The 15,027-nt window shown below is 36.6% G+C and overlaps 2 protein-coding genes across 6 annotated transcripts in view; one reads left to right on the forward strand and one right to left on the reverse strand.

Annotated features, from left to right (window-relative positions):
- IPPK (inositol-pentakisphosphate 2-kinase) overlaps positions 1 to 15,027 on the forward strand; it is a 70,281-nt gene that overhangs the window by 46,728 nt on the left and 8,526 nt on the right. For all 4 annotated transcript variants that reach the window (XM_064518801.1, XM_064518802.1, XM_064518803.1 and 1 more), the window contains 7 exons: positions 7,632 to 7,727; positions 8,489 to 8,555; positions 11,020 to 11,141; positions 11,552 to 11,641; positions 12,295 to 12,353; positions 12,770 to 12,842; positions 13,835 to 14,114. In XM_064518801.1, coding sequence (XP_064374871.1) covers positions 7,689 to 7,727; positions 8,489 to 8,555; positions 11,020 to 11,141; positions 11,552 to 11,641; positions 12,295 to 12,353; positions 12,770 to 12,842; positions 13,835 to 14,114 — 730 coding nt within the window. In that variant the 5' untranslated portion in view covers positions 7,632 to 7,688. The remainder of the gene's footprint in view (positions 1 to 7,631; positions 7,728 to 8,488; positions 8,556 to 11,019; positions 11,142 to 11,551; positions 11,642 to 12,294; positions 12,354 to 12,769; positions 12,843 to 13,834; positions 14,115 to 15,027) is intronic.
- The window catches only part of CENPP (centromere protein P), a 172,738-nt gene continuing 168,205 nt past the window's right edge, over positions 10,495 to 15,027 (reverse strand). For both annotated transcript variants that reach the window (XR_010391203.1, XM_064518807.1), the window contains one exon: positions 10,495 to 12,765. The gene's annotated coding sequence lies outside the window, so the exon portion shown is untranslated. The remainder of the gene's footprint in view (positions 12,766 to 15,027) is intronic.

Raw genomic sequence — 15,027 nt, forward strand, 5'->3', positions numbered from 1 at the left:
AGCAAAGTAGAAAGTGTTGATCAGTTGGTGAGCTGTCAATTACTTGATGTGAAATGAAGAAGGGGAAAACAAATATCTATAAACAAAATAGGAAATGACTGGCTTGCAAGTAAACAACTTGAAGGATTTGAGAGTTATGGTGAACCACAAAACATTTGACAAAGGGGAAGGCAAAAAAGATGCAAATATTATTTTGGGGATGAATTGGTGGAATTGTAAAGTATTAGCAAGAATGAGTGGTTTCACACTGAATGTTGTGTTAAGTTTTGGTTAATCCACTGTAAGTAGGAGAGGGATAAATGGAAAACAGTCTAGAGGAAAACAGTAATAATGAAGAGATTTAAGAAACAGAAAGAAGTGTTTAAAGAATTAAGTTGTTTAATCTTGGAAGAGAAAAACATGGGACACACATCTTGTAATAGTATATAGAAACTTGTTACTGTGAGGGTTTTAAGTGTTTGTCCCTCAAATTCACTGAAGGAAAAGGTTTCATTTCCTCCTTAGAATATTTTTGGTTGGATATTAGCAAAAACTGTAATGGTTCCATGGTAAAACAATGGAATAGATTATCTGTAAAAATTATAACATTTTATTTGTTAAAGACTTTCAGAGCACGTGAAAGAAACATCCTGTTGGGACGTGCTGTTTTATTCTAAAAGTTCTCACTTCAAAATATTCTTTTGCAAGTGCCCTCATAACATGCAGGCATAACTTAGCCATTCCTCCACAGAAACAGTAGAGCTAGTACATCTTTAAAAAAAGATTTCAGTAGGGAATCATAACGAATAAAATGCTAATCGTTTGCAACCAACTATTTTGTCATTTGGAAATGCATTTGGTTTAAAAACTGAACCACAGGGAAGATTCAGTTGATGTAAAGTTGACTTCTGAGTTGCTGTGTGAGTTAACATAAGCTTATCTCTATGTTTTCCTGGAAAGATGTGTTTTTAATTACTGATCTGCACAGAATGCTTTCCAAGCTTGAGAGTTTCTTAAGCAGAGTAGTGATATGCTGAATAAAGTACTATTTTCCAGCTTTCAAACATCTTTCTGGTAGAGCAATTACTAAGTTACCACTTCTTTTGGTAGGCAGGGTTTATTGTAACAGTAGGCAATAACTGATGCTGAGACGTGTCTAACACAAGTGTCTAGTAATGCATGATCACTTCTCTCTTTCCTGATAAATGTTTCCTGGTGAGTATCCATTTAACATTTAAATAAAGATGAAAGCAATAATGGCTGCAGTGATTGTGACTTACGTTTCCTACTTTTTGAATCCACAAATTCTGGCATCTTTGAAATGTGGAAGACAGTCTGCTGTCAGGATTTTGTGAAGGAAGGTAATGCACTTAGCTATTTCTGTCCCTTCCGAATAAATTTACCCTAATTAATACAACACAGTATTCATCTTCATTGGACTTAAAAAGGACTTTTTTAGATGTAACATATTAATGTTTCATAGCTAAATTGTTTTTCTTGTTCTGTTTCATAAAGATGCCTTTAAATTCAACTTTATTCCAGTTATAGACTAATTATTGAGCAAGTAAAGCTTAGTCCTTGTTCTAAATAGCTGCTGTTTTTCCCTGCCTTTCTAAATAAAGAAGGGTAGTCCTGTATTTTGATTCTCCATCACCACCACTATTGTTATATTGTTACATGAGGCTTTCCTTTGATATTCTGGTCTGAAGGTCCATTCCTCCATCAAATTAACAAATAATTCTGCTGTGGTATGGAAGTACTTAAATGCTGTTATTATCCTGATCAACTGAGGAGTGGGATGGTATCTTTGTCAGCCATGTGCGTATGTTCGGAGTACATGAAGGCAACCTGTTAGGTTGTTGGCAGAACGTATTGGGAAATACGTGGCTTTTCTAGAATAACATTTGAAGCTGCTTAAGTGGTGGTGTTGGCATAGAATTTTTGCCTAGATGTCTTACTTTTCCAAAGCTATCAGAAGGCATAGGCAAGGTGCCCTAGTTTAAATTAACTTGTCAATTTAGATGAAGTATATAATGTCTTTGGCATAGTCTGACTTCTAATTATGTTAGAGGATGTTGGTTGCTATAATGTAGTCAGTTTTCCAAAGTTATTTTTGCAGCTCTCTGTGATGGTCCTTGCAATTTTGTAACAATGAAAAAATCACCTTTTGACCAGCATTTTGATTCTGCAAATAAGAGTTTAATTTCTTACATTAGTAGGAAAGGCTAGTAGTAATAATAATTTAATTCAGTTTTGAATTTTTTTTTCAAGCGGAGGGGAGTAATTTGATTGTTGTGTATATGAAGTATTGCTAGTATTATTCCTACCTTTACTGGAGCAAAGCTGATGAGATACACAGATCTCTCGAATTTCTTTGATAAAGGAAAATAGTGGGTATTAATACTTCCAGTATATTCAGGATCTGTTTGCAGCCTCACAGGATGTGAGACGTAATTGTTCTAAAAAATGCTAAAAGCATGAATTTCTTTAAACAGTTTTTCTTGCTTTCCCCCATTTCTGCAGCAAAGCCTCCTAGTCACTGAAACTTTTAAAACATTTCTGAATGTGTAAGTCTTAAGTATTTTGACTTTGGCAAGCATTTTGCAGTTTCGAATAGCTGTTTCATTTTAGTTCCTCCATATACACCCAGTTTATTTGCATGCCTAAGTCTTTTCCAGGCAGCCACTGGCATTCTCATTTCTCTGTCTCACTGGCAGGTTTCAGCGCTTCCACTCCGCTCTGCACGCTTGCCCTCTTCCCCCAAATGCAGAACCCTTATAAGGGTGGAGAAAGCATTCATCATACTTCCTGCATGTTACAGTATTGTTATGCACTAGTTGGGTTGTTTTCTGGAAGTTAGTTCAAAAGGCTTAAATTCCTCCCCTTCCATAGTACCAGTAGTGAACAGACTAGTAGCTGTCTGTTGAATGGATGTTGATGAGCACGCCATGCTTAGGCAGTGACTTGATGTTTAATGAAAACAATTACTAAAAAAATTCAGGACTGACAGGAAGACTGCAGCTTTACAGCTTGATTGTAGACCTTAAAATATGATCATCTTACACCTTCATTGCTCATTCTGGAAACAGACATCATGATTTTCTTGTTCCACTCTTTATCTGTAGTAGAGATTGTTGCTTATGCTGAATTGTTTTATCAGTGGTGTAAGAGAGAGTGCGTTTTCATCATCTTAGTACTGTGATAAAATGAACTCGGAGAATATCAGAGTAGAGAATTCAAATTTAGTTGACTATACCTAAGGAGCTCTTGAAATGACCAGGCAGTGGAACATCTGAAAGATTTTTGTCAAGACAGCAAACACTTACCTGTTTTTCACGTTTTAGTTTTGGCATAGAATGAAATTTAACATCTCATGTCTTAGTGTACTTAGAAATTTAATTTCTAGTTAAGCGCTACTGGTCATTTTCAAGTTTAAATAAAAATCAATTTATTGCTCTTTAAAAAACAAAACAAAACACTGGGTACTAGCTTTTTTTCTTTTTTTGGTCTGAAATCATGTTGCATAATAATCCTTATACAAAATGGCATAATATAAAGAAGTCGCAAAGGAAGACAGGAAGTAATTTTTTGCTATTAGCTATAATAGAGTTCAAGCTGATAATACTTCAGTAAACTTCTTTGGTGTGAATATAATTTTTTTGGATTGGGTAGTGAAACACAAGAAAAATGTCCTGGGCGTGGTGATCTAGTACTAAATGAACACTGCTCAGATTCTTGAATGTTTTTTTTTTCCTCTGCGTAATCAGATGAGTAAAATCACTCAGAATCCTAGCAAGCACAGGAATACGACATGGTAGGTATTCCCATAGGCTGTATCTGATTAAACATCAGACGTTTGGTTTTTAGAAGATGTTAGCGACACTCCCATTCAAACTTCCCCCCGGACAGACGTGCTTTTCTTCTTACCACTGTAACCACAAAATGGTAATTTGTGGATGTACGCAATTATGTAATGTAGCTCTGAAAGTGTTTAAACTGTGACTGTAAGTTCATGCTACGAAAGCTGGATTGATAAATGTACACTACTGCAGGAAACGTTGCTGTTGCATGCAAGTGTTACATTTTAGACAGAACTGACTTGCAGCTGGCTTCATAACTCTTTATTTGCTGAGTACTGTGATTATCTGGACTTTGTGACTTACACATCCTTTTATCATTGCTTTTTACATAGGAGGTTGTATGATTTGAATATTCTGCTGATTGCAATTTTTAAATTTATATTTATTTATTTATTTTAGAAGATCAGTGTTTCTTTGAGCAGAACTGAAGAGCAAATAATTTATCTTTGGATCTGTAAACAGCTCCTGGAGAATCAGAGTTTTGACCAAACTTGGATATAGCAATTAGACAGCTATAGAGACAATGTTTTTTAGGTGTAATCTGTATTCCTAACTAGTGCAAGATGAGTTGGGGTGTAAAGTGTCATATTTCTAGGTACAAAATTGTGGTTTTACCCAATGTAAGTGACTCTGAAAGAAGCAGTTCAAGAAAAATACTTTCTAGAAAGAGGCATACTAAAATTCCTGTGTGGACAGGTGTGTCTCAGTCTTTTAAAATCGCTTCTGCTTAACTCTTTTGGAAAAGGGAGGAAAGCCCAGATGTGGCCTTGCATTGATTTCTGGTAATATTAATATATACTGATTGGTTATGAATTTGGGACTAGATATTCTAGTAGAATAAACATGGCAGTGTCATCAAAAACTGTTATTCTATTCTTACAATGAAGTATTTTTAACAAAAAAATTGCTGGTAATAAAATGAGTGCAACTCTGAGACTTGCATTTCTTGAGTGAATATCAATGTCAGGATTGTGGAATGATTGCCTGTCGCTAATTTTGGTATATATGAGCCTTCTGCATGAATGAGTTCTTTGCCTTTTTCATTAGATAGAACCTATTTGATGTGTTTGGTGTTTCACTAATTGAGCTGGCAGTAGTGAGGGGTCCTTCAAAAGCTTTTTATCTTTGTTTTTAATGTTAAAAGGTGATGCTCCAGTAGTCTGTTAATGTTGTTCATTGTTCAGAGTATTGAAGGTACTTGCTCTTAGAAGGAGGTCAGCAAGTGTCATAAGCTTGATCTGCAACCTGAAAGTGGTACTGATCTTTTTAATTGGTGAGTCTTTCCTTGTAGTAGTGAGTGCCCCAGTTTTCAGAGATGCTCATTTAATTCCCAGTATGAAAAAAGAAAAAAAAGAAAGAAAAAGTCTATAAGTACTGCGTGCATCAGCAAATGGGGTCAGAGTAGTCCGTAAGTGGGAAGTAGCTGAGAATTCTGTTACTCTGCAAGATAAAGTAATATTCCTGCTCACTGTTCGGAATTTGTATACACTAAAGAAAGGGTTGTGTTGCCATAAAAAGGGAGGAAATCTGTATGTAAACTGAAGTTTTTGCTGTAATATTTACTTAGAATAATAGTTCCTCACTTCATAAGATGAGGAAGATATTTATGATAATTATAGACATTTTAAATTGCTGCCTTTTTTTCTTTCCCCCTCTGCAAAGGAACTATTTGTTCCCCAGACTGGGATAAATTAAATGTAAGGGAAGATTGCTATAGTGTCTTTGTGGTCTGCACAGGGTGAGAGTAGAGGGGACAGGAAGAGGTGATCTCCCCAGTGGTGGTCTCCTCTGCCTTTTGGTGGGGAGGAGTGAAGGAACCCGGACTTGACAGCAGGCCTCTGTGGTGGATAGAGGTGTGTTCAGCACTGCTGATGGGAGCACTGGCCTTCCTGCAAAGCACAGGCTGAACAAATTGAACAACGCTGCTTAAAAATATCCTGCTTTGTGCCCATTTGGGTCACCTTGTTGCCTGTTAATTCTATAGGCAATAATAGAATTGCCCATTAAATACCCTTTTTCATAATTGCAGTCATTTGGTCTAAAGTTATTCCAGGATCATAGCTTGTATTTTCTTCGAAGACTCAAGCAATGGAAGATTGCTTTTCTGAAGAGATCCCAAACTTATTTTGGCTCTCTCAAAAAGATGCAGGGAGCGCTATTCTGAAAAACAACTCCACCTACCATGTGCCAAATATTTTGAAGAATAAGTGCTGTTCTGGCCTTTATAGAATGGTAGAAGTGCTGTGTAAGTGCTTCAGAAAATTTGTATTTTTCCTACTAGCTGCAAAGGTTTGGGTGTGTTGGTGAGTGTACAGCATACTGAACCAATAGAGTAATAACTTCTTTTTCTGTAAAGCATTATTGCATTTTGCTGTTTCAGTCTGGAAAATGAATCTAAGTAGATGAAGGATATTAAATGTAGTATGTAGCCTTGAAAGATCTGCCTTACAGTAACCAAATAATCTGTTTGTAGTCCTACACAACTTGTGTAAGTTTGATAGGTAACCCTTCTGGGTGAGAAATGTCTACCTATTACAAAAAGAACCAAAACATGTTGTTATAAAATTGCCTAGTTAGTGACAATCTCCTTTTACCTCTTAACGCATTTAAGTTTTTGGTGTGGTCTTTTCTTCTGTTTTCACTCTTAATCATTATCTGCGTATTTTCCTCCTGGCATTTTATTTTCTCTCGCTCTGTTCTGCAGTGTTACTTACTTTCTTATTTTCTCTCCTGCTCATGCTTTTTCCTCTCTAATTTTCTAACTTGGACATCAATATTATGCTTTCTCTTCCTCCACTGTTACTTAATCCCAAGAGTAAACCTCACTTGGTTTGGTGCTATATTGTACAGGGGTATGTGGAATAGCGTTTTTCTGGAAAAGCTTTGTGTCGCAAAAGGACACAGGAAAGGAACTTGGAGATTGACTATAGTAACAATAAAACTGTGCAGAGAACCAGAGTATGCTGGAGTACTGGGAACAGCACAATATTATTGTAAAGCTTTTCCTATGTGGGCACTCTAATATTTCTTTAATAAGCATAAGTCTGTCAGAGTGACACTGCACTACTGTGGCTGTCCTGCCTCTAGTACTCATTTAGCTTCATAGCTGTCTAGCTTGGTGTTTTTTTCTTGTAGAAGAACTTCGGTGTTTCTTTATATGCATGTAACGCACAAAAAAACTAACAGAAGACCACATTGTAATGAAAGTTTTTATCATCTGGGGCAACATTCAGGACAGATGGCAAATTCTGTACCTGTTCATGCAGAGGTCCATGATACGGCTTGGTCTTTTTGACCTTTGGCAGGACTGTGTTCTCTTTCTCCAGGTGAAATGCTTCATAACATTCAAAGCATCTCCTGCGCTTAACCTGTTGGTAAGGAGGCAGGAGGCATGCAGTGTATCTACTTTGATCATTATAGATCTCTTACCTATTTTAAGAATAATGGTTGGAGACAGAAAAAATCTTGGCTAATCTTGCCCACTTCCACTTTTTTGCTATCTCTGTTCTTGCCTTTTTTGCCTTTTTCTTTTTTTCCCCCCTAAAAATCAAGAATAAAAATAATCTCTTCTGACTGCTGTCCTGGTCATCTGAACCTCTCTGACAGCCATAGGGAAGTGTATATATACCACAAGTTTAGTGTGTCCTTTTAATTTCAACATGTACTTACTTACCAAACTCTGTATAGCAATTAGGGTACTTTGCTAAATCATTGATAAGGATGTATATGTATTCCCAAGTGTTGTGTATGATTATGTCATAGCTAAATTACCATGTTGTTTTTTTCTTTCAGACATCAGAAGAAATACTACACCATCTTCAAAACATTGTAGATTTTGGAAAACATGTCATGAAGCAGTTCTTTGGGGAGAATTACGTTCATCATGGGGTAAATGTTTTATCCTTAAAGTAAATGGCACTCTAAACATTGTAAATGTTGTGTTTTGAGGAACACTGGATGCCAGGCAAAAGCAATTAGTAGGGTTTGCAGATCTTCCTGAGCGAGCTACACAAACAAGAAGCATTCAGTTCAGAACAAAGATCCTGCTCTGTGCTGATGAGGTGATTGGATTGTACTGTGTGGTTTGAGCTATTTGAAGCTACTGATGAAAAAAAGTGGCAATTTCGTTTCTCTGTATGAAGTGAGAGGTGGGAGAGAGATGTTTTGAGACTGATTTTGCAAAAGAAGGGGAGAAGCCTGGTTGCATTGAATTGTCCAAATTTCTGTGCGGTTGGAGGATAACTTTTTCCTTGTCACTCACTCTGTTCTTCAGGAGGGCTACATCTAGTTAATTGAACATCAGATGTTGAGTGAAAAAGTGATGACAACTTTTGGAACTTGAATCATAAAAATCTACCTCGAGGCAGTGGGGGAAAACTATTCTCGTTTTTGAAAAAGACAAAATGATGCAAGTTTTTTTAATGCACATTAAACTCATACTGAAAATGCTCCTTTTTTTTTGCTTTAATTTAATTTAAATGGTTTAAATCTAATGGTTAATTAGAGAGAAGCTGCTGAACATGTAACTTCGTATACTGCTGTTAATAGCTGCTGAACTGTGGTATTCCATCTTAAGACCACCAAACTGGCTGTTAAGCTTTTTGCTGAAAAAAAATTTTTTTCTTACTTTCTTTCTTTTTTTTTTTAAGGAAATTGTTCAACTGCCTTTAGACTTCATAAGACAGCTGTGTTTAAAGATTCAGCCAGAGAGGCCAGGTAAGTTCCAGTGACAGCATTAAAAAGGTGGCCTTCCTCAAGCTGTAAACGTTCTGCTAAATTATAAAGTAAAAAAAAGAATCATATCTCAAAATTTGAGGAAACTTCTTTCAATATGAAGCCAATAATAACTTGAAAATGGCTTTGTTGTAGAAAAATGGGTGTGTTATAGAATTAAAAGTTGTATCCACTATTAGTTTCATCAAACTGGGGAAAGGGAACCTCTCCAAGCCTTCATTAGTTAATTCTTTATCGGGCTTTTTACCTGCTGTAAAGTCCTTTACAAACATCAGTGAGGGAAGTGGAAGATGTGCCTTAAAATACTCTGCCTGTTTTGTCCAGGACAAATTCTGATGGAATCAAATTAGTAGCACTTTGGAAGGAAGATAGCTGCAGAAACACCAAACTAAATTCTAAGCCGTGTTTTCATTGTTAGTCCCTCACTTGGGGCTAAGCATTTCTTGTCTGACCAGTGGGAATATTAGTCACAGCACTGAACTGCATGCAGCTTGCATTCCAGCTTTTCGTGTCTCTTTCCCTGATGCCTGGTGTATCTCGTTGCAAGGGGTTGCAGTGTTATAGGCTCTAGTGTACGGCCTTTATAGCTTCATGGGCACCTTTGGGGTGTGGGGCTCTGCTTGATTTCTCCAGACTGTTCAATGGTGCTCTGGGGTCCCTAGCCAGCAGTAACATGCAAGCACTCCTTTCTAGTTCCCTCGGACAGGGCGTGGGGATTGAAAGGGATGAGGGTAAAAGAGGTATGGTTGTGTTGGCTTTTTAAGTCTTTGGGAACATGCTGCCAAGACTCAGTAGTCTGGAAACCTTTGACACATTCAGTGTAAAATAAAGTGGTATAGAAATTGGTGTAGTCAGTCAGCTCTTTCAGAAACTCAGGTTTTAGTCTTGTATGTTCCCTTTAAAAGTCTAAGAGTCATGTACTTGATCAGCAGTTCTGTTTCCAAAATGGAAAAAGGCAACACTTGAGTACATCTTTTTTTGTATACGGCTAAAAGTACATCAAGGTGTAAGCTTTAAAATGGGAAAACAAAAGATCTCCCTCTCATATGTTCTTCTTATGTTGTTAAATGTTCCTGAGAAGATTCAGAAACTTTTGCTTTAGCAGAGTTCCTTGAAAAATAAGGTGGTATTAAATTCTTTGGTTAAGTGCAGCCAGTACTTTGATGCCTTTGATTCAGGAAAAATCAGAATTAACTTACATACGGTAAGAGCAGTAGACTCTCTGCTCTATTGCTGACTTGTCCACACCTCTTCGAGAAACAGTTTCACAGTGCCAGAAACTGGCAAGGAAAGTAAATAGTGTCCAGTAAGAATTACAAAAAGAATGGTAAACTGGTAGAAGTGAATGACAGAATTTGGTTTTATTTCTTAAAGCTGAATTTTATGTATCTCCATCTCCTGGGCATTTCTTTTGCGGAAAAAATGAAGTTGTGAGGAGCTGTCTGAGTGGTATTTCTTGCTTTACAACAGCAAATCTCCATGTTCATTTTTAATGGGAATCTTTTTAAGGAAATTCTTTCCTTGAGATTTTAATAGAGTAACCTTTCACAAAGCCTGTCTAACTTAAGAAGGAGCTTATAATACTTCAGATTTATGGCTCCATCTTATTTGGCATATGTGGCTTTCCACTGATGGATGTACTTTTGATTAAGTGTAAAAAAACAAACAAAAAACCAGTTTTTTTTGTTGTTATTCCAAATTGTGGGCTTGTGAGTGGGGGGTAGGCTAACTTCTGTTCCTTTTCTGTCCCTTTTCAGCTATTTAGTATTTTAATGTAAACACTGGAATACCTGTGAAGAGCCTAGTTCTTGTTGAGGGGTGGTTATGCAGCTGATTGTTTCTTATCAGTGTTCTTTTTAGTGCAGTTCATCTTGATCTTGGACCTTTGGCAAACATTTTAAACCTTGAAGAAGTGCTATAAGCAGACTAAGGACTAGAGCTAAGCCACTTGCAGATTCTGCTTATTTTCACAGTTCCTTCTAAACTTCTAGATCTCAATATTGCGAGACCAATTTATGATATTCTGGCCCTTTTCATGGACTTCTGGTGACTAGGCTGATGGATCATAGTCACTACATGCAATTTTAGTAAGCAAGCAAGAGATGACTTCTCTGCATATGGTAATAAATCTCTTTACCTATTCTTGACTCATTGAATACGCTCCTTTGCTGTTTCAGACCTCTCACTGATATCTTTTTTAGGATGAGCTGGAAATTGTGGCCATTAAAGCAGCTCTTGAAGCACTCTATATGCTTGAGAGCGCTGTGAGGAAAACTGAAAACCAGTGTTGCTAATGGGGGGGGAAATCATTTGGTGAAGCTTCTTAAACTATGTCCTGCCTTTCTTAGGACTTTCTTTTCCAGTTAGAGAATAAGATAACTACAGAGTAAAATGAACATGGACATGCTCCCCTCCCACCCTTTTTTTGTTTTTTCTCTCCCTCCAGAGTCTCGCTGTGATAAAGACATGGACACTCTTAGTGGTTATGCAATGTGCCTTCCTAATCTTACCAGGCTGCAGACCTATCGTTTTGTGGAACATCGGCCAATCCTCTGCATAGAGATTAAGGTATCAAACAGAAGAAGATCCTTCTGTTTTTTTTGTTTAGAAATTTTTAAGTATAGACTAACCAAAGCAGTTTCAAATAAATGCAGCAATGGGATAAAGCAGAGCTCATCATTTTCACTGTTACCTGTAGGATGAAATCCACCCCTCTCCCCCCGCCATTGCTAACCTTTACAAGTTTGGGAAATTCCCAAGTATTAGTAGGCTTTCTTGCAAGCCACAGCAGTGCTGTGTATCCTTATTTTTTTTAAAGGAGGACTCTAACATAACTGGGAATAATATACAATGAGATAATATGAAGCTTTTTGAGTATTGGATGTTCACTGATAATCTTTTTTCAGTTTAACTGGAAACTGGAAAGATTTGCATATTGTGTGCCCTTACATTTATATTTCCTTTTTTTTTTTTTGTAGCCAAAGTGTGGCTTCATTCCTTTTTCCAGCCATGTTTCGCAGGAGATAAAGCACAAGGTGTGTCGTTATTGTATGCATCAGCATTTAAAGGTAACTTTTTTTGTAGTCAGCCTGCTTTCCTTTGACTGCATTGTGTTTTATTTGTTACTAAAGTCTTGCTTTCCTGTTGAAACTTGCATATTGTTGCTTAAATCTCTGATATGACTAAAGAGAGTGAGTGGTTACACACCTGAGTTGCTGGGTGTGTAGTGAGAAACGGAAGAAGTTCTGTGGGAAGTTGGAAGCAAACAAATGCAATATTAGTCTTTGAGGAGCTAGCTGGTTGGGTAAACATCTGTGCCATATTTCCTTTTAAGTACAGCTCACCAAGTGCACGGTGGCATTGCACAACTTACCAGAGCATGTAACACCCATGGAATTCATTTGATTTTTTTTGATATACACTAATAATGTTGATTATGTTCCTGAAATCATAATGGGTCTGGAAGTAGAAGCTAAATGTACCTCGTTATAACTTAATGTGACCTTTTTCCATGCTTTCCATTCATGTATTTTATGCAATCTGAATGATCTCAATTTAAATATGAATAGGAAGTCCCCTAGTAGTCATGAATAGTAAGTTCAAAGAGTTTTAAATGTTGTGGGACTTCTGAAGAAAAATGTTAGTGCTAGCACCTGACTATTAAAATAATTGGGAGCAGTTATTCCAGAAAGTGATTAACAGTGGTGTTGATTTTCAACAGGTAGCAAATGGAAAATGGAAGCGACCGAGTAAATATTGTCCGTTAGATCTCTTCTCAGGGTAAGAAAAAGTGTGACTTGATTCTCTGTGTTGCCGAAAAGACCCCTGTGTTTTAGTTTTATTTCTCAGATTATTTAGACTTCAGCTGTAGGATGAAGAAGCAATGTCTGCTTGTCTTACTTTTACAGCAAATATTTCTGGTGCTATGTACTTATTTACATCTATTTCAGGAATCGGAATTGTCTATTACGGCTACAGTGCCTTGTGCTACTTAACATGAAATGTAGGAAGTGTTTGTTTACTACTCAGATTTGAATTTACAGTAGTCATTTTGTCTTTGCAATGGCTTCAGCGTGACTAACGTGCTTTAAGGGATGTGTTCACTTCAGGTGCCCTGTTCTGATTCCATAGAATCCTGCAGACGTAGCTGTAAACATCTAAAGGCTGTGATAATACCTTCTTCTTTTTTTTCCTAGAAATAAACAGAGAATGCACTTTGCTTTGAAGAACTTACTACAGGAGGCACAGAACAACTTGAAAATATTTAAGGTAAACAATCAAAACTGCTTGCTTTTTTGTATTGGCTCATAAACGATTTGACTTTAATGTCTGAAGAGTCAAGATTCTACTTCAAATGTACATAATCAGCACCTTCACTATTGGGCTCCACCATTAATTAAAAGAAAACAGGAAAATTCTTAGATTTCAAGTTACGATAGGTAAATAATACTCTCTGTAGCTATACCTAGAAACCTCTCCCAGAGCTAATCAGTCTGAATGAATAGTTGGAACAGCCAACAGAAAAAGACTTTTAAAGATGACCAAACTTTTAAAACTTTTTAAGTGCTCATTCAGGGGAAGAAGATAAGAGAACTTTGTGCGTTGCTGCAAATATTGCTGGAAATTTCTGTTACAATATTCATACAAGTCAAATGCACAGCATGCTTCATTGACAAAGTAAAAGGGTTACCTTTTTGTATAGAAGTAATGTAGGAAAAAATAAAGCACTAACTGATGGATTGTGCAGATTTGTCAGATTAGTTTTAGAAAATAACTCTTTTGAATTCATTTGCAGTATTAAAGCAACTACTGGAGTTACTTACACTTGTATGAACTGTTTGTTTTTTCTATTAGAGTGCAGATAATTGTCATACCTTTTCTGTCCCTTTTTTCCACCTTCCATTTTACAAATTGGCTTTCAAAAGGGGTAGTTTTACATGGCTTGCTTTTTCACTATTGACCCTATTTAGACAGAAGTGATGAGAAACTGTGCTGAGTATCAGTTCACTTTTGTTGTTCTGATTATTTAAAGTTGATTAAGTTGGGAAAGTATCTTTTGACTTAAATGGGCTTTTTGGTCCTAATCCAAAAGTCTCATGGAGTTTAGGATGACAACTTTGTAAGAGATCATGCCTGCATTTGTTTGTAGACTTTTATACCAAGTCACTCTCTTCTGCACCATGTGTTTTAAAATATTTGGTTAGCTGAGTATGAATAACTGGATTTGATGGAGTGTTTAAATCTTTCTTTTCTATTTACAGAATGGTGAACTAATTTATGGCTGTAAAGATGATCAGGATTCTGTCTCTGACTGGAACGAGCTTGCTCGTCACTTAAAACCTTTCTTTTTTCCTTCAAATGGGTTGGTCAGTGGACCACACTGTACAAGGACAATTGTTAAAGAACTAATCCACGTTATAACTATGGCGCTACTAAGTAGTACTGATGCCTGCAGGGCAGGTGATATGAGGACAGTTCCCATTTCACAAGGAAGAAGCTACTGTGAAGCAAGCGCTTTTAATAAGGAGCTAGTAAGAAATGGTAAGAACTAATTTCTTGAGCACTGACAGTAATTAACTGTTACCACATAATGATTCATATTTTTGCCTCTTGTTTGCTATTTAATACTGGTGTGAGAACTGAATTATGAGAAAATGAACTATGAGTTGCACAGCTGCTAGATAACTTTTTAATGTGACTTCATAATGAACACTTTCAGCACTGCATCTCATGATGGGGCTAAAAGTCAGTTCAGAAGGTAATAGGGTAAGAATTAAAGAAAATACCTGTTCAAGCTGATAACCATGATTTGTACTTTAAATGACTGGGTAAGTTTATTTTCTATGTGATGAAATCTAGCTGCTTTCATTGGTTACATGACACCTGTTTCTTGCCTTCCCTGGTCCCCAACTATGGTATAGCCTTCTTTCTGTTCTTTTCCTACTCCACTTCTGGTAAAGCAAAAGAACAAATATGGAACAGAAAAGAAATGGAAAATGAGGACTGGAAAACTGAAGATCATGTTAATTCCTCAGTGCTTAAGTTTTGTAAAGCTTGAATTGTTCAAGATGCTGCTTTTTACTCTAATTATACAAATAGCATGTTTCTTAAATACACTTTTGAGGAGAATTTTTTTCATTGCCGATTGATTTTTGCTGTATTGTGTGGAGAAAGAGCTATCTTTTAAAAAAGACTGCAAATGCAAAAAGAGATTTGTTTATACTATGTTAAAAAAGACCCAATATCTGAAATACTAAATTAGTTTTGTCGACAGTTCATACTGTTGAAACTTAATTTATGGTGGTTTCAGACTTATCTGAGAAACTTGTCTTTTAGACTCACAGTAGAGTGCAGTGGAGATTTTTTTTTCTTCTGAGTAGTTTGAAGAGCTGTATACTGTGTGTTGTATTCTGCAGTGAAATAAGTGGTGTTTAAATATGCAGGTAAGCACACA

Source organism: Dromaius novaehollandiae, chromosome 12 (assembly GCF_036370855.1).
Source record: "Dromaius novaehollandiae isolate bDroNov1 chromosome 12, bDroNov1.hap1, whole genome shotgun sequence".
NCBI lineage: Eukaryota > Metazoa > Chordata > Aves > Casuariiformes > Dromaiidae > Dromaius > Dromaius novaehollandiae.